This window comes from Jatropha curcas, chromosome 2 (genome assembly GCF_041381405.1).
Source record: "Jatropha curcas cultivar XTBG-Jc1 chromosome 2, XTBG_Jcur_1.0, whole genome shotgun sequence".
Lineage (NCBI taxonomy): Eukaryota > Viridiplantae > Streptophyta > Magnoliopsida > Malpighiales > Euphorbiaceae > Jatropha > Jatropha curcas.
Genome location: NC_143152.1, coordinates 9,160,588 through 9,181,894, shown reverse-complemented (window position 1 = coordinate 9,181,894; position 21,307 = coordinate 9,160,588). Strand labels below are relative to the sequence as shown.

Below are 21,307 nucleotides of genomic sequence, written 5' to 3'. Positions count from 1 at the left end.
GATAATCTAATATCTTTATGAATGGTTTAATAAGCAACATAGGAGGAATGGAAGGTTATTACAAAGGAGTTAGGTCACAAGCTGAAAGGTTATGAATGTCAATTTTGATAATAAGCTTTAGGATAACTTAAGAAATTAAGTATTAGAGAGAGATTGATTGTTAAGTAGAAAGTGTCAAAATCTCTATAGAAGTGAGACAACTATGTGATGCAGTGATGACTTTTAGTTTAAGAGCTATCGAATGGCCGAACTAACGAATAGCAAGGATATTAATATGGGGAATTGAACTTATGTAGATAAGAATCAAGATAGTGAACTCAAATCGCCCCGCGATACTATAGACAATGAAAGTTGCAAAGGAAATTTTTTGTTGAAATTTTGGATTAAAATAATAGTTTTCAAACTTTTAATTGAGTAGACGTTTTAGAAATAACATCTGTGAATTAAATAAATTTAGATTGTTATTATAAACAAATTGAATTTCAAGTGTCTTTACTTTTTACAAAATATATGTTTGGTCTCCATAAGTATGTGTTTTGTTTTCATAAAATATATATGTTTTGGATAAATTAAAGAAAAGGTCTTTTTGACATTACCAATGTTTTCTTTTACATTTCGTTAAAGGAGGGCATCTCACGGAGGAATGCCTAAAAGAACTAAACTTTTTAAACAAATCTTAATGTAGTGCCGAAAAAAAAAATCATTATTTCCCTTTTAAACACGGTTTTATTGAAGGATTTTAACATGAAAATTTCCTAAGGATTTCAGTAGCAATGACCAATAGTGGCAATTGATCAGATCAGATTCCGTCTTAAATAGGATGGAATCTCGGGAGCTAGCCTTAGGATTTAGGCTACCGTAAAGCTTTATCTCCATTTCATTCTCCCTCTTCACAAGGAAGAAGAACCAATTCCATTAGAAACTTTTAGATACTCTTATCTTGATGGTGATTGAACTTAACCTATTTCTTTCTAATGTATTATAATCTTGCTTTTATCATCCTTATATTGTAAGGGTCCAGCCCTTGTGTAATATTGTCCGCTTTGGGGCGTTACATATCGTCGCCCCCCTCACGGTTTTATTCTCAGGCAGGCTTTGCAACCCGCCCAAAAGGCTTCACACAAGTTCAAGACTGCCACCCTTTATGTATAGTACTTCCACCTTGTGCTTAACCGATGTGGGATTTGCCTAAGGTGTCACATATATACTCTTTGTTTGTTCTATTTTTCCCCACCTTGTTTATCTCCAAATTCTAGGGTAAATTTTTATAAGGGGAGACCGTAACGACTTGGAAAATTTATTTCAAAAAATTTTCATTTAAAAACTTAAATAGTAAATTTAGCTAATGAGGTAAAAGAACATTACTTTTTTAAAAAACTAAATAAATCTATAAACCCATAAACCAAAAGAAAACCAAGCAAAAATGCATGATTTGGGCTAAATCGGACTCTAATCGAATCTAAATCAACCTAGAAAGCTCTAGAAAATAAAAATTTACTGTTTTGCCCAACATATTTTCCTCTCCTTCCTTTCAGCACTGACACATCCCCCTCTCCTATCTCTCTTCGATTTTCCATTCATTGGCCATCGCCACCTCCTCCTGCTGTCATCGCCTCCTCGCCACCGTGTCTCCGGTTCTCTTTCTTTCTATTTCAACATCACGGGCAAGAGAGGGAGTTGCGATTTTGATCGACAGCTCAGTCTTCTCTCCCCGTCTTTCTGGCGACACTAGCTTCCTTCCTGCCGATTGCATAGCTCTAATCTCTCTCTCTCTCTCTCTCTCTCTCTCTCTCTCTTCATTTCTGGTTGGCACAACAAACGCAAGGAACTGCGGTCGCGCTTGGATCGAGACAGTAGCGATACAGCCCTGTTCCTTTGTTTTTCCGGCGATGCCTGTCCGTAGCCAACATTGTGATCTGACCTTCTCACTTGCAGCTTCTCTGGCCACTATCTCCTTCGCTTTCAATCGAACTAGCGGCGGCAGTAACCGGTTTGGAGAATAAATGTAATTGTCGATTGTTTTAACGGGAAATTCCAATTTTTGACGCGATCTACTGTTGAGTAAGTCTATTTCCGAACCTCTTTAGTATAATTTCTGAGGTCTTTGATCAAAAAATGAAGGATTTGATTTATAAATTAAGTTAATGTAGAAATCAAATCCCTATTTAGAAAAAGAATTTAATTGATTACTAATGATAGTTAAACATATTTTGGCAAGTGTTTTTGTGTGATTAAGGTGGTTCTAGCTCAGAAAAATGTATGTTAAGGGTGGCAGCCTCTAACCAGAGAAAATCATGGTTTTGCTTGAAATAAGATTATATTGGTGGTATGCATATGCTTTTCATAATTTGTTGCAAATATAGATGTTCTAATGATCGAGTTTGATGAGAATTGAGAATAATTCTTAAATGGCAGCAGGTATTTTTGTTAATCACTTAAACTCTAGCTTTTAACATGATTATATGAGGTTGCAATCAAGCTCTTAAATAGGGAAACGTGTTAAGTAGCAATGAAATTACTCATAAATCTAAGTTTCCCTTAGTATGGCAGCAGCTAGCTTAGCTATTTTCGTTGAGTTTTGCTTAATAAAACCTTAGCTATTTTCGTTAAGTTTTGCTTAATAAAGCAGGAAATGATATCGTATATTAAATTCTTGAAAAAAAAAAAAAAGAAAAGAAAAGAAATAAGAAACAAGATAGTGAGTAGAATATGGGGTTTAAATATAAGTTTGGGATTTCTATGGTTATAGCTGCTTCCATATTATTCTATTACTTTAACTTTAAGAATGATGACATGAGAAGAAATGCGATATATGAAAAACCTTATCGAATGGTGAATTTGTTAGTTAATTTTTATGTGATGAATAATATAATTTTGGAATCGTTTAAATGGTTGTCGAATTGTTTACCTTTCTAAATTGTAATATGATTAGAGACTGTAAGACTGCAAGTTATTTGTGTTTATTTTGATGGGAACAAATATATGATGGCTAGTTAAAGATTTTAATAATATATTGAATTATGAGATTAATCTTTTCTTAGGTGTAGATTTGGTAAATATTGAGTTTAAGATTTTGAAAGTGAGTTGTTGAGTAAAGAGTAATAAATGATAATCGTTAATTGGTGGTATTGTTATGTAAAGGAGGATGGACATTTGATTTGATTGATTGTCCGATGGATGAACTATGTGAATTGAATGAATATATAGAGAGAGTATTTGACATTATCTTAACAGGTAGAAAGTCCTATTTTTAGGGATTTCTGCCGAAATTTCAATAGAATTTAGGCTAGTTATATTTAATGGATAAGTTAATAGGTTTGTTTGGTATAATTCTTTAATTTGATATATTTAAAATAAATCTCTTTATATGTTTCAGTTCTTTCCTTTGCATTTATAATTTATTAGATCGTTCGAGTTTGTCCACTGCTCCTGTGAATCAAAATCAGAGAGCTTCCTCTCTGCTTTATCACTGTGAATACTAATAAATAGTGCACTACCATCTGCATCATGCATAGTTACATCACCACATAATGCCATAATTACCTATTTATTTAATTAGTAATTATTTATTTTTATAGCATAAATATTCATTACTTTATACTTAATTATATATGTGCATATTTATGTGTTTGCATAACAATATTTATTTATCTAATGTGCTTGTATTTAAATGCAATGTTTGATTAGACGTGTTGTGATGCTGATATGTCTTGTTTGTGTGGAATTAGGATGAAGTGAGTTACCATTGGGTTTGCGAGGGTGGTCTACGATACCGTCGACCATGTATAAGGAGATCAGCGCTCCCGTGTGTATATTATGATATCAATGATATGGAAAAACCACAGGGTGGCCTCCTATTGGTAATGGAAAAGAAAAGAGAAACTGGAAAAACAATGAGAAGGTTGGTTAAGTGAGAATTAGACCGGTTGGCCATTTATTGGGGATCGGCTCCCTGGTGCACATGTCATGAGAGGATGGGCCATGTCTGATGATGGCTCATCGGGGTTTCGGTGATGCCACAGACCAATCTCTACGTGTTTCATTATATGATGATGTACTTGTATGTGAGTGCTGATATTGTACCATATGTTTGATTGAGTGAGTGTTCATTTTAGTATTTTAGGAAACATTTTGTATGAATGTCTGTGTTATACAATAATAATTATTCATTGTTAAACTTATATTTCTTTTGTTTAACTTTTTCAGGAAGTAGATTCTTCTTTGTTTCGGCTAAAACTCTGTTTCCTTGGCTGCAGAGCTAAAAAAGAAATTTCCCAGTTCTAGTAAGTATTTAAATTGTGAGCGTTATATACAAGAACTTATTTAATCCTTTTTGATATTAAACTCCACAATTGTAGAATTATGGTAATTCTAATTTGGTGTAACTATGGGTATGTTAACTAATTACTTATGTGGGTGGTTTAGACATCTGTATATATGCATGTATGAACCATTTGGCTCATATTATGGGTATTATGTATAATTGGGTTCGAGTTAAGAATTATTAGAGATGTTGAAAATGAGTCAAGATATAACATGATTATTTGTATATAAAGTAATATGGGCTTACGGTTCTTGAGATCCATTTTGAAGTGATTAAGTTTAGTAGTTTAGGCTTACAATGGGCCTTGAGGGTCTTATGCTTACTTGGACCCTAGTGTCGGTCCGGCCATGATTTTGGATCGTTACACCTAGATACCTTCAAATCATGTATATATCCCACACATGGATATACCTTACCTTTTCAAATACAAAAGACCTAGTAACTTTGTCATATTCTTACCGTAAAATCCTAGCTTTCTAGATATCTTTCCTTTTTACTCTAAGACCCTTATATTCTTTATCCTTGTTTTAAAGGAAACCAAGTCTGGGAGAAACTAGAAACAATCAACCGAATGCTCTCCAAGAGCAATTTAGCTGCTGCAATAGAGAAACAAGAGGAGACTTGTTTTCCCTTATAGCAACCCAAGAGAGGGGAGAGTGAATTGGATTAATTATTATTATTATTATTATTTTTTTTAGAAGAGCTTGGCAAATGAAGATGAATTGGAAATCAAGAAAATTAAGAAGGAATGAAGCTATGGAGTTGTACTATTTGATTAGAATAGATGGTCAGTTTCCTTCTCTTAGTTCTTTGAATGTTTACTAAGATCTTTGGTTGATTTTAAGCAATTTGATAATGTTATGATTTGTTTTTGGAGATATAAGAATCGTGTTTTAGGTTGGCGACCATTATGTATGGATTTCCCATACATAACAAGTGAGCTATTGATAAGGATGGAGGGAATTTGATGCATCAAATGTCATTGAATTGTTTTCTGTTAGAGATATTGGAGCCATCCCTAGCATTCTGTTGTGTAAGCATGATAGGATTGATAGGAAAATTTGGCATTATGAGAGGCAAGGGTGCTATAGTATGAAAAGTAGGTATTTCCTAAGCCAAAGATTTTTAGGGAGGGAAGTTAATAGGGTAGAGGGTGATTTTTGGAATGGAGTTTGGAATTTAGATATCTATCAAGGATTACGAATTTTATGTAGATAGGATTAGGAGGTATTTTGCCAACAAAAGGTAAATTAATTGCTAGAGAAATGCCAATAGATGGGGGCTGTGTTTATTGTGGATTTTATGAAGATATATTAATCATGCTTTGTTGGGATGCTATAAAGCAAGAAATGTTTGGAGATATTATGGTTTTGGAGATCTTAACTTTGATGTTTCTTTTAAAGGTTCTTTTTCATATGTTTGGAGATCTTTTGCTAAGGGAAGGGTAACTTTGTAGTACTCGCATGGAAAATCTGGCATGCGAGAAACAAGTTGGTATGGGAACAAAAGGAGCTCTGTGTTGGAGGTATCTACCATGCAGCTTGCCATTTGTGAGTTCCTGATCAAGCCATGCAACATCAAGCTAATTCTCGTGTTCTGCGCTATGGCGTTCCTGCTGAGTGATGGCTGGTGTTGCTTTGTTGATTGGGCACTCTTTAACCAGTTTGGAATATCGAGATAATTTGGTGGTGTTGTAGAAGATTCCGAAGGTTTTTCCAGGCATGCAATTCAGGGCGTTTTCAAGGTATTCCGACAGCTGAGATGGTTGAAGCCATGGCTTCGAAATCAACCCTTTCATGGTTGGAACATCATTTCATGGGTCCGGGTTTTGTTTTTTTGGATTCACAAGTTGTAATTCATGCTTTATGTTCCAACTCTTTATATTTATCTGACTTTGTATGGTTATCAAGGATTAGCTAACAGGTCTGATATTCTATTAGGTGGATTCGAAGGCAAGCAAATGCGAAGGTTCATTCTCTTGCAAGAGCTTCGGATCTCCAAGCTATTTTTCAAGTTTGTAACTCTGTTCCAAATGTCTTGTTGAATTTCTATCAGTACGTTAGTTCCAAGATTTTTTCCTCCAGTGAGCCTAAAGGTGTGCGATTAACAAAGCATTGGGATCTAGCTGCTTCAGTTGCTCCCGGTATTCACATCCTGGATTTATAATTATTTCTTAATAAACATATGATATATCTCAATACACATTATACTAATAATATGGTCTCAGCAAATAAAAATCATTATCTTAATAAGTATAATATATTGTGCATTATAAAAAAAAAAATACGGAAACATAATTCAAGTAATAATATTTATTAACAAACAACAAACAACAAAACATGTTCTCAACACATTTCATAAAAGATTACAAACGATAAATATTAGTTATCAAAAAATTTTATTAACATATAAAAAAGTAACTAGAAAAAAGTGTAATGGAAAAAAAAACAAAAAGAAAAAAATTTTGGTTCAGATCTCATTTCCAAATCCATAGTTACCCGATCTTTAAATGATCCAATTTTATTCACCCCTTCAAATTCGAGCAGGTATTCCATGGGTTGGATGAAATGAGCATCCCCAGGCTAGAGCACATATTTTTGGTCTTGGGCGTCAAACTTGCAGCTTCTTTCTTTTTACTTCCTCAAATAACTGGTTGTGAAAAGGTACAGCAGATCCATTATAACTACTTTGATCTCCTCAAAAAAGTACATATTACGAACTTGCTCGCTCCAATATGGCAATTAAACACGGAATTTTTCTGTGAAGAACAGCGTAGCTGAACATCTTGGAGCAGTCTACAACTTGTTAATGATCATTGCATGTACTTGATCTAGGGGACATAGCTAAAACACCTAATCATTTGGAGTGATCCTTCAGCACTTATTTTGCTTAATATGGAAAAATTACAGAGCCTAAACCTATAATGACAGGAAGAAGCCACATGCAAAATTAGACATACCATTGCACTTATAAAAAGGCCAAAAAGGCCAAAAGAACAGTATCAGCAACATGCATTTCCTCAATGCCTTTTTTCTTGTCTCTCAAAGGAAAAAGTAAGAGCTATACGCACAATGCATTGTCAGAATTTGAACTAATAAATATTCTATACAGCACATTGGATGATTTGAAAAAACCATGTTCCTCTGAGTAGAAACACAGGCATCAAAAGACTGTAAATAAGATAATGACTCGCAGGTAAAACAATTCAACTGTTGTTCCGACTTGGTGCTTCTCCGTCATAAGATGGCAATCGTAAGTAAATTCCCCCAAATTATGAAAGCCAAATTCCATTCTTTTGCCAGCAAATCAAACTTTCATTTGGAAAGTGGCATATGTTAAAGAGGAATGTTTATAAGTCTAACAAGCATACAAAAGAGTAACAGTATTGAAAACAATTTCAAATTGTCCCGAATTTAGTTTGTGAAGTGGTATGTGTATATATATATATATATATATATATATTACTCTTTTTTTCTGGTTATTTAAGCTCCAACCCTGGCTTGAACATGCAACCTAACAACCCTAAAGACGAGTCTAGTAACATTGAGACAAAGCTGATTGGAATAAAGAATGGATATTTCTTATTGAGGTTTTCTGCCACTCACATTCCAGAATCTATGATGTTAGCAAAACAGATGAAGAAGGGCAACATAATTGCTTCTTCTTTTTCTAGTTGCTATTTGGTGATCTCAAAGTTGACAGCATTCAAGCAGATGAATTCAGTGAATTCTCCATTCTTTTCTTGCTTTACATGATCACATCAACAAACCCATAAACAAGGACAAAACAGAACACCATTATAGGTAGAGAGTCCCTCCAATTGCAATATCTATATAACCATATCGTTTCGATCAATTTCTATGGATTTAAATCGACCAAACAACTATCCAAGCATTATTTAACTACTTCACAATCCAATAAAAATCCATGCATTAAGAGGAAATGCAAGCAGAAAGCAGACTTCCATGAAAGACAACAACAACAATATATAAAATCAAGGAATTTCTGTTCCCTTTCGTCGAAAATTAAACTCAGGTTCGATCCATTTTATTACATTAATATGAAACCTCAAACTCTAAAACACAACAAAATCAAAACATTAAAATCTCACCAACAAAAGATTAAAGCACTTTGAGGATATCCTCAGCTCCACTGGAAGTAAAAGCTCCACCTTCTTCCAAATTGAGCACCTTAATCACTCCATCCTCGGCCAAAAGAGAATATCTCCTTGACCTAACTCCCAATCCCACCGGCTTATCACTCAAATCCAATTCACACCCAATTTTCTTCGTGAATTCTCCATTCCCATCAGATAAAAGCAGCACCTCATCTTTAATGCCCAAATTCTCTTTCCAAGCTTTCATAACAAACGCATCGTTAACAGATATACAAGCAATCATATCAACCCCTTTAGCTTTTAGCTCTGCGGATTTCTCCACGAATCCTGGAAGGTGTTTCTGTGAGCAAGTGGGAGTGAAAGCTCCAGGAACGGCAAATAAGATTGCCTTTTTACCAGAAGTGAGAGAAGAGATAGTCGTGGTTTGTAGCTCTCCATCGGCGTCGAAATAGGAGAGAGTGGCGTCGGGAAGCTTGTCTCCGACGGAAATGACGGCGGAAATGGTGGTTGTTTTGGTAGAGAATCTTTTAAATTTTAAGGATTTGGATTGGTGTTTGAGAGGGAGAGAATGGAAAGAGAGTCTGGAGGAGAGCGAAATGGAAGAGAGGAGGGATTTGGTCGTGGTGGCTGTGGTGGCGGCTGTGGGAGAAGAGAGGAGAAGTCTAGAGATGGAGAGAGACGCGGCCATTGATGGCTCCTGTGGTATAGACTGGAGAGCAAGAAATTTGTAATTGGGTCAACAACAGAGGAAGGGGAAAAAGAAACAGTGGGTTGAAGTGTTTGGCGGTGAGTATTGGGGGCGATGGAAGCAATGAAGGGTCAGATTTTTTCTGTTTTGGCTTCTTTCTTTCTCCATGGAAATGTACGGATCCGATGTTGCCCCACCAGTCGCTGGTTGCCACATATGAAATAAATAATAAATAAATATAGTATATATTAAATTTAATCTGCGATATTTGAATTTCGACATTGTAGAGTCAAAATTAAATCAGTCGCACTATCTGTAGTCTGCAGGGCATTTGTCTCTATCAGGATGTTTAGATCCGGCCGCTCATTTACCGGGCGAAAATTGAGGATCAACCGTTGGAAGATTAACTAGGATCGTATTTGTACGGGAAAATTACGTATGATTTTTGTGGTTTGCCGAAATATGACTATTATATTTTTATTTTTTAAAAAATATATTAATTTGTCTTTATATTTTATTTCTGTTATATTAATAGGTATTTTGGTCTAATTTTTATTTTTTTTGGTAAGTCAATAACAAAATACGAAAGCTAAAAAAGAGATATTAAAATATTATACTAAAAAAAATTACAGTGCAGTCTTTATTGTTTGAAAAATATAATTAATTTGTTCATGTATTTTTAAAAACAAAAGGGATATTTTCATCATTTCATAAAACATTTAATAGAAAAGATGCAAAAATTAGACAAAATGAAGTAAACTATAAAGACAATCTAGTTTATTTTCTGAAAGACAGGGTTGGACTAATTATATTTCACAATTTACATGGATTGTACTATAATTTTCACTATTTATATAAAATTATTTATAAATAATAAAATTTAATAAGACTATATATATTAAAATAAGATTATATAAGTAAATTATAATATATTAAAGTTAGTAAAACTTATTAAAATAAAAAAGTATTGTACTAGTTAAATTTTACTATAATAATATTTTAATAAACAATTTAAAATAAATATAACATTGTAATATTTTAAATAAAATGAATAGTCAAAAAGTCTTAAATAATAATTAAATTTGTTTAAGAGTGATTTTTAATACACATGTCATATTTTACAAATAAAAAAAGTTGAATGTATTAAATAAAATTATTTTATAGATAAGAGCATAATATTAATTTGAAAGAAATAACATTCTTTAAGATAAGAAAAACAATAAACTTATTGATAAATTATTATAATTATCATTATAATTTTTATTAATAATGTAAACTTTGATCAAGAGTAATTGTAATAACCTGATTTTTAATTCAAAACTTCGATTTAAAGTTAAATTTTCATACAAGTATTTTTGAATATAATACTACAAACTAATATTTTTTGCTAATTATACAACATTTCAAGAAAGTAAAAGTAAAAGTTAATTTTTAAAAAAAGTTCAAATATTTTTTAAGGGAAAATATCGAAATTTTATAAAGGATCAGACGCAAAATCGCCCGTTACAAAAGGATAAATACTACGCGAAACCTCCTAAATCCGAATATGAGTTTGATGATCTAAAGCAAAAGCTAGATTAGATAAATGATGAGCTACTCGATTACCTTCTCTAAGAACATAGGCTATAGAAAATGTTTGAAATGAAATAGTAAGAACTTGCAAGTTGAGCAACTGTGTACCCCATTCATTGGCAGAAATAGAATTTGTTGAAATACTATCCACTACTAGCTTGTTGTCCAACTCCAGCACCACCTGTGTAAAACCCAGAGAATGCCCGCTTTGATTAAGGCATAAAGTTAGAACAAGAAGCCATAATTTCTCTTTAATCATTTCGAGCCACCATACCCAAACCGCAACCATGATCATTAAGGACCCGTGGTTTTTTTTTTCAAAGTGATTTGAAAAGAACCGAATCGAACGAGCTTAATTTATTTTATATAGTAAAATAGTTTTCTTTTATTAAACCCGTTTAATTCTCGAAAAAAGGTTCTCTTCCTTTGATAAGATTTTTATTTTGAAGTCACCACCATTATTTAGGAAAATTATCGAATTAGTCGATTCTAAGGAATCGACTAATCCGGTTTTAAATCAGAGACGGGTTCGGGAGTTAGGTACGAAAAGGGAAGGTATTAAGTACCCATTTCGCCCGGTTAAACCGGCCTCTATGTTGTCTAAAGATTTATAATAATTAATAATGAGATTAACTTTTAATTGAGATGTAAAACGATTTTAATGTAATTTTTAGAAAACTATGTCATTCACACAAAGAAGGGAGGAGAAAAAAGTTACAAAATCATCCTAATAATACAATCTACTCTCACTCCTCCAAAATTTTCAAACCTAATTTAATATTATAAACAAGCTTTAATGAGATTCATTAGGATCTCTTACATTTTGCAACAATAATTAATTAAACACATCAAGAAATGGAAGATCCCAACAAACAACATTTACATAAAGACAAACAATATTAACCGGGTAATAAAACAAACATTCCCAACCACTTACAGTCACATACTTATTAAAATGAAAATATGATGCATATTAGAAGTACAAGATTAATGATTAAAGAGGTCAGCACAATAATAATTATAAAGCTTTAAATTAGAGAACGTGAAATTAAACGACAGAAAAGTAAAATGCTTGTAATGTAAAGAATAGTAATCAAAGGGCAAAAAAATTAAAAGTAATCAAGGTTTAAGCTCATGATTTTGATGTTCATCCAAGAAGATGAACAAATTCATCAATCACATCCCTCAACATTGTTTTAATATTTATTTGATCCATCTATGACCAAATACGTGACCTAAACCCTTCAGGATTGGAGCTAGGTCACTGGATCTCCGAATCGAGACATTTATTAAATTTTTATACATTCAGAGCCTCTAAATCGAAGGGCCTTACGCCGTAGGGAGCTGTGGCGTGCATCACAAGGATGTGGCGAACACGACATGTAGTAGTGCAAGGCCTTTCCCAGATCAGAAAGGCTTCTAGCATGAACAGGGCAAAAACAGGGAAATCTGGGCCCATGTGGCGCAGGCCACACATAGTGGCTTGCGCCACTAGCTTAGGCCGCATGCCACAAAGGCACAGAAATCCTTTTGTGGTTGATTCTTCGATTCCCTCATAACCAAACTCAGAACAGATGTTTAAAAGGCCGAAAAGGAAAAGAAAAAGATGGAGAAACGAGTTTAAGGTTCTTAAAATTACCTCTTGGAGATTCCTTTAAAGATTAAGTAGCAATGGATGAAAGAACCCAACTCCTTAGTCATTGACCCAATGATTCAGGATTGAAGATTAAGGACGTATTTTTGGGATTTCTAGTGTATGCTCAAGGGTTTTTTGATTAAAGAATCAATGGATCACAATCTAGAACAAAGAGAAATAATGGTTTCCTTTGATTTCTTAGATTGAGTTTTGAAATTTCAAGAGTTTCCTTAAGCTACCAAAAATACTCCCTTTAAGGCTCACCCCCTAATGTCTATTTATAGACATTTGAGGGTGCGGTGACCCCCTTTAAGGCTGACGTGGTAAAAATGCCACTATCGGGCCCGCAACAGAACCGGCCTCACTTTTACTAAAACGGATCGGGTGGCATGCAAAACGAGGCAATGCTAAACATGATCATAGCCTCAAATTCACTTTTACTAAAGGTCGTTAACCCAATTAACCAGCGAGTTCCTTTCTTAATTATCCACCAAGCCTGGAGGAGACTACTCCATGCAAAACTAGGCAGAAATCCCTTCTTGCTTCCAGAAAGGATGATCGCGAAAAATACCTAGCCCGAAAAAACCTGGAAAATGAAGAAGAATCAGCCAAACATAACCTCCAACATTGTTTTGTGAGGAAAAGCCAAATTATGAGTGTGAAGATCCCTAAAACTCAATCCATTTTTTATTTTAGATTTCTACATGGAATGCCAATAAGCCAAATGAATATGACTTTCATCCTATTTTTGGCCCCCTACCAAAATCAAGCCATCATAGCCTCTATTCGGTTGCATATTGCTTTTGGGAGTAGGAAGCAGCTCATCGCATATGTTGGAATAGCCTAGATAACGACCTTTAGAAGAATCTCCTTACTTGCCTTTGAGAGAGTTTTTCTTTTCCAGCCTTTCAATTTTTTGGCAACACGATCAATAATATTGCTAAACATTTCTTTCCTTTGCCTCCCAATAACTATAGGTAATCCCAAATACTTTTGATGATAGTTGATTTCCTTTACTCCTAAAGCACTTTCGAAAGCCTCATTGGTTCGGTCACCAACTCGCTTGCTAAAGGCAATCTCTGATTTATCAAAATTAATTCTCTATCCCGAAGCTGCTTCATAGTCTCACAACACTTGTTTGATTGTTGCAGCCTCTGTTAGAGTTACCTTTTTAAAAATTATACCATCATCTACAAAAAATAAATGTGAAACATTTGGAGCCATCCTACAAATTTTTACTCCATGCAAATGATTAGTATTTTCAGCTTTATGCAATAATAAGGAAAAAGCCTCAACACAAAACAGAAATAAATACGAGGGTCTTCCTGTATGATAACCTTAAAAGGATAAAGTTTCTCATCGTGTTCACCATTAACAAGCAAAGAGTAAGAAATTGAAGAAACACAAGATAAAATTAACGAAACAAAAGAAGGAGAAAAGCCTAATTTAAGCATGACACTACTAAGAAAGTCCCACTCAATTCTATCATACGCTTTGCTCATGTCTAACTTTAAAGCAAAATGACCACGTTTAGAATTATCCCTATGTGAGGCCCTGACCCTAGCGCCTTGTCCAATCCGCTAAAAATTAGAATCGAAATGCTCATTTCGAGCTGAGTTCACAGTGTGAAAGCCTATTTAATCTTATTGCTTTCATTAAAAAAGAGTCGCCACTTACATTTTTTATTTTGATGAAAAACCTTACGGAAAACCCTAATTTGACTCCGGACATTGGTCCAAATGAATAAAAACGCTAATCATCGAAATCAATGAGGATTTGGGGATTAGGTTTTCGATTTTAAAACAATCGATAAATTGGCTTAAGTGTTAATGCTTCATCGAATGAAAAACAATTTAAGGATGGATAAATGCAAGACAATAATAAGAAAGCAATTTAAAGTAAGCGAGAAATAAAGCGAGAAATAAAGCAATGAAAGATGACAACATTTTAATGAATATAGCTAATTAAAAGGGAATGTCATCTCTAGCCCCTTTAAAGGGACTTTAGGATGACCACATGTCTCCCCAAGTTGAAAATAAAATGAACATTCATAAAAGCAAATAAAGAAAAAGCAAAGCATAGATAGAAGTATTGCCTCTAGCCCTTTATAGGGATTCTAAGACAATCACACATCTCCCAATCAAAAGAAATAAATAAATCCAAATTAAGCACAAAAGAAAAAGGGGGAAATGGTTTTGAGGATTTTTGATTCTCAACTTGAGTTTTAGTAGCCGTGTCTGCTTGCTTATCCCATTGAATAGGAATCAGAACCAATCAGTTCTTCCCATTGTGAAATGGGGATTTTAATTATGAAAAATGTGTATGTGTGTGTGTGTGTGTTTTGTCAAAATTTGGCTTTAGTCGTCATTTTGAGTGAAACAATATCATTTGATTTGGAAAAGCGGCTTTAATCGTCAAATTGATTGAAAAGCGGCTTTAGATGCCGAGTGATTGAAAATTAGAAGTGTTTTGGCTTTAGTGCCATGAATGTGAAAAAGTGGCTTTAGTCACCAAGTTTGTGAAAATGTGACTTTAGTTGCTAAGTTTGTGAAAATCTGGCTTTAGTCGCCAATTAGATTGAAAAGTAGCTTTAGTCGCCAATTAGTTAAAAAATGTGACTTTATTCGCCATTTGATTGAAAATGATTCATTTGGCTTTAGTCGTCAAAGATTTTGAAAAAGAGGCTTTAGTCGCCTAATCATGTAGAAAATGGTTCATTTAGCATTTTGTTACCCAAAGTTTTAAGAAGAAAATGATATAGCGGTGCGCATAATGAGGCAAAGAAAATAAGCAATTCATATCCATTCAGTTAAGTCATGTTCATGGCATTCAAAAGCTTAGAGTCTCACATTGAAGGCAATTATAGCAAAATGCAATAATTATGAAGTGCTTATAGTCATAATCAAGAAAGTGTTAAGGCATAGGTGTAGTTCCTAATTTATTTTCTAAGTGTGGAGAAAAAGATGCGTAAATTCAAGAAAATAATTTAACGTTTATAACCTAAAGTATACGATTAAAAAGGATAATTTAAGCATTCTAAGTACTAAAGCATTTATTTAAATTAAGCTAAACATGCATTCAATTGAATTAAAAAAGGTCTAACTATTTATTTTCTAGATTAAAAATAAACATTCAACTGATCCTAAGCTAAGTAATCATGCAACTTAATTAAATCTATAGTTAATCATGTAATTGATTAGGTTCTAAATTAATAATGTCTTAATTTAATCCTAATCATGCATCTAATTGATTCTAAGGTAATTAAGCATTTAATTGGGCCTAATTAATTAATTCTATGCTAATTGACTAATTCTAAGTGATCATGCAATTATATAATTTAAGTGCTAAATTAATCTAATTAATCCTATGCAATTAATTAAAATTAGCCATGTACATAATTAATTAATTCTAGACTACTTAATTAATTCTAAGTGATCATGCAATTTATTAAATTTAATTCTAACTAAAATAAATCATGCATTTAAATCTAGACTAATTAAACATTAAATTAAATTAATTCTAATTAGGCATTAAATTAAGCTAGTCATTTAATTAAACTAAACTAAGCATTAAATTAAATTAAACTAAACTAGGCATTTAATTAAACTAATCTAAATTAAAGCATTAGAATTAAAAGGGATGTGGGGCCTAACTCTTGTGGCATGCTTTAACAGTGTCTCGAATGTGGTACGGGTCCAAAATCTTCAACTCAGGGGAATCCTTAACGGACTCCAAAAATGGGTATGAAAACCCTTAAACAAATCTGGTTTTTCACTTAATTGAAAACCCACACTTGGCTAAAAAACTTGTAGGAGCAAAGGCCTTTAAATAGGTTGTTTATATTTTTTCAAGTCTATTTTGCAAGTTATTGTGTGTTGATTGAGGTTTTTGGGGGCTATTTATATGCTTAGGAGGTAGAGGGAGCTTCTAAAATTAGGCATTATGGGATTGGGAGACTAAAAATTGCACTGCTGGAGGGTGAGCCTACAGCCAAGCTCGGCTGACCGTTCCTAGCACTGTAGATTCTAGGACTATTACCTGGAATCTGGCAATGCGGTGAAATCTAAGCACGTACCTTATTGAATGTTGGAAGGATATGGATAAGGGCCTTAGTGGCTGGTTGATGTTGATGAGCTGTTCATAAGTTGATTGACAAGGGCACGAGAGCCTTCAGCTGTTGATTAATGCAAACTGATTGACAAGGGAACGAGAGCCTTCAGCTGTTGATTGATGCAAGCTGATTGACAAGGGCACGAGAGCCTTCAACTGTTGACTGATGCAAGCTGATTGACAAGGGCATCAAAGCCTTCAGCTATTAGTGCTAGTGAGCTTATTGATAAAGGCATGAGAGCCTTTAACTGTTGATATTTGTGTGCTGATTGACAAGGGCATGAGAGACTTCAGCTGTTGGTGGTTGTAAGCTGATTAACAAGGGGATGAGAGCCTTCAGCTATTGATTGTGGTAAGCTGATTGACAAGAGCGTGTGAGCCTTCAACTGTTGATTGTGGTAAGCTGATTGACAAGGGCGTGTGAGCCTTTAGCTGTTGATGTGATGGGAGACTAAACCTTATTGAGAAGTTGAGGCTGTCAGTTCGTTGAAGCTTGTTGATTGATGTCTCGTTGAGATGACAAGGCTGTCAGTTCGTTGAAGCCTATTGATTTAAGGGAGATCGAATCCCGTGAAGACGTCCAATCTTTGCCGAGTCGTGGGTACTCCGATCAAGAAAGGATCTCTTCAGTGATTAATTTGATTGATTTGTTCACTTATAAGAAATTATCTTCTGATTGAAGGGTTTTTGCTCATTTATGATATGACCCAGAGTATGGCTGCTATGCTGAGAACTTTTCTAGCTAATCAACAAGAAGTAGTATGAATGATTGACTCGGGGTGTAGAGCTTGTCATAGAAGACTCTAAAGCTGATTGATTATGTCATTTGTTCCTGCGTGATTATTAATAGTAACGGTTTATAGCATGATGGATGTTGTGTATGCATGAATTGAATGATGTATGACTTGTATGTGAAATGTCTTTGCAACTTATGCATGTTATGTATGTAGGAATTGGATGATGCATGCATGGTGATGTACTTGATGTGTTTGTCTCCAGTGATGTCCTACCAAGCATTAGGATCTTGAGATCGAGGACGTGTAGGGTTTATTTTTATTAGTCCCACTATCCTAGCAAGGGATATAGTTAAGGTCATTGTAAGAGGAAGACATTAGGTTTCTTCACTCATATAAACCTAAAGCTATATTTGAAATGTTATATGGTTATAAAGCTTGGCTTACCCATGTTTGGTCATGGAGGAAGGTCAAAGAGTGGACATCGGCCAATGTGGTTTTGCCCCTATTTTGGTGAGGATTTAAATGAGATTTTCAAAGGATCTTCCTAAGGTTTGCCCTAACTGAAAAATGTGTTGCCCTTATTTAAGGCCTTGCATGTTTTTGGACACCATTTGGAGGATTTTCCATGTTTAGGAAGTTCAACGTTGCCAAGGCACCTTTGATAAAAGGTTTGCAAAGATCTAATTTTGCGAGGAAGATGATGATTAATAGTTAGATCAACTTGAATTCTTAGGCTTCAATGATCCATGGGATATGAGTTTTAGTTTGTCTTCAATCTGTTTCAAAGACGGGGATTAGTAGAGGCTCAAGATATATGCCCTTATGTTATGGAAATGGTTTTCCAAGAGAGGAATCTGGTGGACCTAAATCAATTTCTGCTTTTGATCTAGCGTGTGCAAGATTTTGGTCTGAGGATGAAAAGATTGAAGGAATCAGATGGTTCATGCCTTTCTTATGTATAAGGCCAAATCTGGTATAGGTGTATGATTAGATCATATGGTGGTAATGGAGTTGCAAGAAGGAGAAGGGCCTTGCTGATAAAGCCAAAAATGAGACACTACTGTTTACATTGAGAGCTGCTAGATCTAAGTAAGAGGAGAGTGAGAATATTGACTCAAGAAATGTACATTTGGAAGAGTACTTAGTATTTTGCTCGGAAGTTTATTGAGCCTATGAAAAGGGAGTTTGAATGGTGACTTGAAGGATGTACCACTTAGGAGTAGACACGCTTTCATAAAGAAGGCCACAGGATCTAAGATTGATAATGATTTTGGAGGATGACTCGAGGGACATATATAAGGCTATAAACGAGACAAGTCGCTCATAAGCCACTCGAGGCTCGGCAAAAGCTCACTCAAGCTCGTTCAATAAGCTTATCAAGTTGAGCTATCGAGCTCGTTTAATAAATGGGCTGAGCTCGAGCTTAAGTCATTAGCTCACGAGCTAGCTTTATCTAGCCAAGCTCAGGAGCTAGCCTATCGAACCGAGTCGAGCTAACGAGCTAGCCCAATTAGACAAAATCAGTTAAAATCTATATTAAAATAACGTCATTTTGGTTAATAGATTTCAAGCTCGAGCTCAGCTCATTTATGGTTATCTAGTCGAGCCGAGCTTGAGTCGAGCTTGAGCTTGGCTATTTTTAAACGAGCCAAGCTCGAGCTTAGATTTTTGAGCTCTACTATATCCTTATCGAGCCAAGCTCGAGCTCACTAAAGCTCAGCTCGGCTCGGCTCATTTATAGACATGTGCCCCAGAAGAAGGAAAGATACCTAGATAAAGACATTCTTTGACAAATGATAAGAATGTGATTTTCAGGTTCGAGTAGTTATTCGAGACGACTCAAAGAAAATGATTGAATAAAAGAAAAGGAGTCAAATGAGAAAGTCTCAGACTTGACCTCTTTATGGATTAAGTTTTGAGCTTAACTTCTTATTAATGAATGAAAATAAAAAAGCGAAATAAATTAAGTTTGAAATTGAATGAAACAATTTTTTTCCTTTTCCTTTTTTTCTCCTTTCTTCTTTATTTTCTTTTATTTTAATTTTTTTCTTTTTAGGGCAAAGAAAACACAATCTTGAAATTTGGACCAGGCTTGAGGTAGGCTTCCTATGTATCTCGAGATTTTAAAAAAAAGTTTGGTAATTTTCAAAATTTGAGAATCAAGTCCACATAGTTCTTATTACAGTGATGTGATTGATTGGCACAAGGTTGTGGTTCTTGTAGACCGACTTCTTATAGCTTGTAGACTGGATGACTATGATGAGTCCAATTTCATTTTGGACTGATCTTTTACTTCAATTGACTTGTTTGAGAATTTGGGTTTACCCCACTTTTGCTTTTTTGAAGGACTGCTTGATCATGATATTCAGTATGTTTAGTGACACTAGTTCTTTAATTTTAGGAACTGCAGGACAAGAGAGCAACTTTTTTTTTTCTGTTCCGAAACTTGTCACTTTGACTTGTTGCTAGATTGATCAAGAAGATCCAAGTATGCGGCTAAACTTCATGTGTTCAAGTGAACCTCAGATGGCTTGAACTTTATTCTGTCAAGGGAAATGGTAACATTGCTCCCAAGATGCCCCATTCTTCCAAAATCATCATTGTTTGATCAATAAAGAAGGATAGCTACTGGATGATGTCTTTCAGAGCTGTCTTCGTTCCTTGTGATAAAATGCAATGCAATTTTCTATTTTCCTTTCATGCCAAAGATTGATGAATTCTTTGCCCTTTTTTATTTTTAATTAATCTTTTTCTAAGTTTTTTAATTTTTTATCAGTATTTTTTTATATTTCATTCAATTTAGAGTAAAATGAAATCAAGATAAATGAAAAAAGGTGAAGAAAGATAATTGAATGAAAATACCATCATTATTGTTGATGGTTATAATGAAAAGGAGGACCAAGAAGGCCAATTACAAACTCGAGAAGGCAAAAGACAAGAAATTGGACACAGACTTATAGATCGAGATTAAACTCAAATTTTTACTCGAGATTAGACTTAAACTCATACTTTAGAACTGGACCTAGACTTAGACTCCTGATTCGACTTAGGTTTGTACTCTAGACTCGGACTCTAGACCAAACTTAAACTTAGAAGTAGGCTTGTCATCAAGGCCAAACTTTTCTTGAAGCTTTGTAAATGTTGAACAGGTTTGAGTAGGTGGGATCAGGTTTCTAGGGTCAGATTCCACTCCCTTCTCCTTTTGCGCTAGATGTTGATTTGAAGGTTGAAGGGATTCATGGTGAGTTTGGGTTTTAATGGAAGGATGATTCCATTATCAGCAAGATCTTCAATTTTGTGGTTTAGCTTTTTGCACTCATCTGTTTTGTGCCCTTAAGCTTGGTGATAGTCACAATATTCAGAGGCATTGTGACTCTTGCTGATCAAGAGAAGTTTAGGCTCAAGAGGTTGGACTAAACTAGATTCTAAGGCTTTCTTGTAGATTAAGCTCAAAAGGATGCCCGAATCAGCGAAGTTTCTTTTTCCACTTTTCTGTTTAGTGGGATTCTGACTTGTATTGCCATTTCTCAATGAGAGAGGTGGTTTAATAGGGGTGGATGGAGGGATGAAATTCCCATTAGAAAAGATGGTCTTTTATAGTCTTGAGGAGTAAAAAGATGGATTGAGTTGCCCTTATCCCTTAAGGAGATGGATGGGTCAATGGTAGCCAATAGTTGGATTGAGTTCTTATTTCTTGTCAAATTAGAAACAGGAAGTCCTTTGCAACTACAGTTGGTGAGAAGTGGGATAATGTTGTCTCAATTCTTAAGGAAGAAGGATGGCTAATGAGCTTGGATGAATTCCTATTATTGGTCAAGTTAACAACAGGAGATTCATTGCAAGTGGTAGAAAAGTGACTAGGAATGTATTTGTGAAACATATCCTTAATTTCTTCAAGGATGGCAAGTCTTTGATGGTTAAGAGCATCAGTAAGGATGGATTTGAAAGACTCCTCTTGCTTTTCAAGGAGGATGGTGAACATGCCTTGAATTAGCCTCCAATGCTTCTTTCCCAATGAATTAAACATAATCTACGGAAAATATGAAAATCAAATGAAAATCCTCATTTTAAACTAAAAAGCATCCATAGATAATATTCAAATAAGGAGTATATTATGCTAAAT

The 21,307-nt window shown here is 34.5% G+C and overlaps 1 protein-coding gene and 1 long non-coding RNA gene across 7 annotated transcripts; one reads left to right on the top strand and one right to left on the bottom strand.

The window, feature by feature from the left end:
- The first annotated feature begins 1,496 nt into the window (after positions 1-1,496).
- On the top strand, positions 1,497-6,526 carry LOC105629506 (uncharacterized). Of its 6 annotated transcripts, none has more exons than XR_002283810.3 (4): positions 1,497-2,061; positions 3,729-4,064; positions 4,207-6,068; positions 6,265-6,526. It is a non-coding gene; the product is annotated as an uncharacterized LOC105629506 (long non-coding RNA). The 6 variants fall into 6 exon arrangements; XR_002283809.3 differs by having other exon boundaries at positions 1,502-2,061; positions 4,207-4,283; positions 4,858-6,526; XR_002283811.3 differs by having other exon boundaries at positions 1,502-2,061; positions 3,729-4,098; positions 4,207-4,283; positions 4,858-6,526.
- Positions 6,527-8,292: 1,766 nt separating this feature from the next.
- LOC105629505 (Thioredoxin superfamily protein) lies at positions 8,293-9,337 on the bottom strand. Its single transcript, XM_012211114.4, has one exon. It carries the CDS (start codon positions 9,127-9,129, stop codon positions 8,446-8,448), a length of 684 nt encoding a protein of 227 aa, XP_012066504.1. The 5' UTR covers positions 9,130-9,337; the 3' UTR covers positions 8,293-8,445.
- Between the last annotated feature and the right edge of the window lie 11,970 nt (positions 9,338-21,307).

Excerpts from the sequence above, each read along its gene's own strand:
- LOC105629505 (XM_012211114.4), bottom strand. The coding sequence starts at position 9,129 with ATGGCCGCGTCTCTCTCCATCTCTAGACTTCTCCTCTCTTCTCCCACA.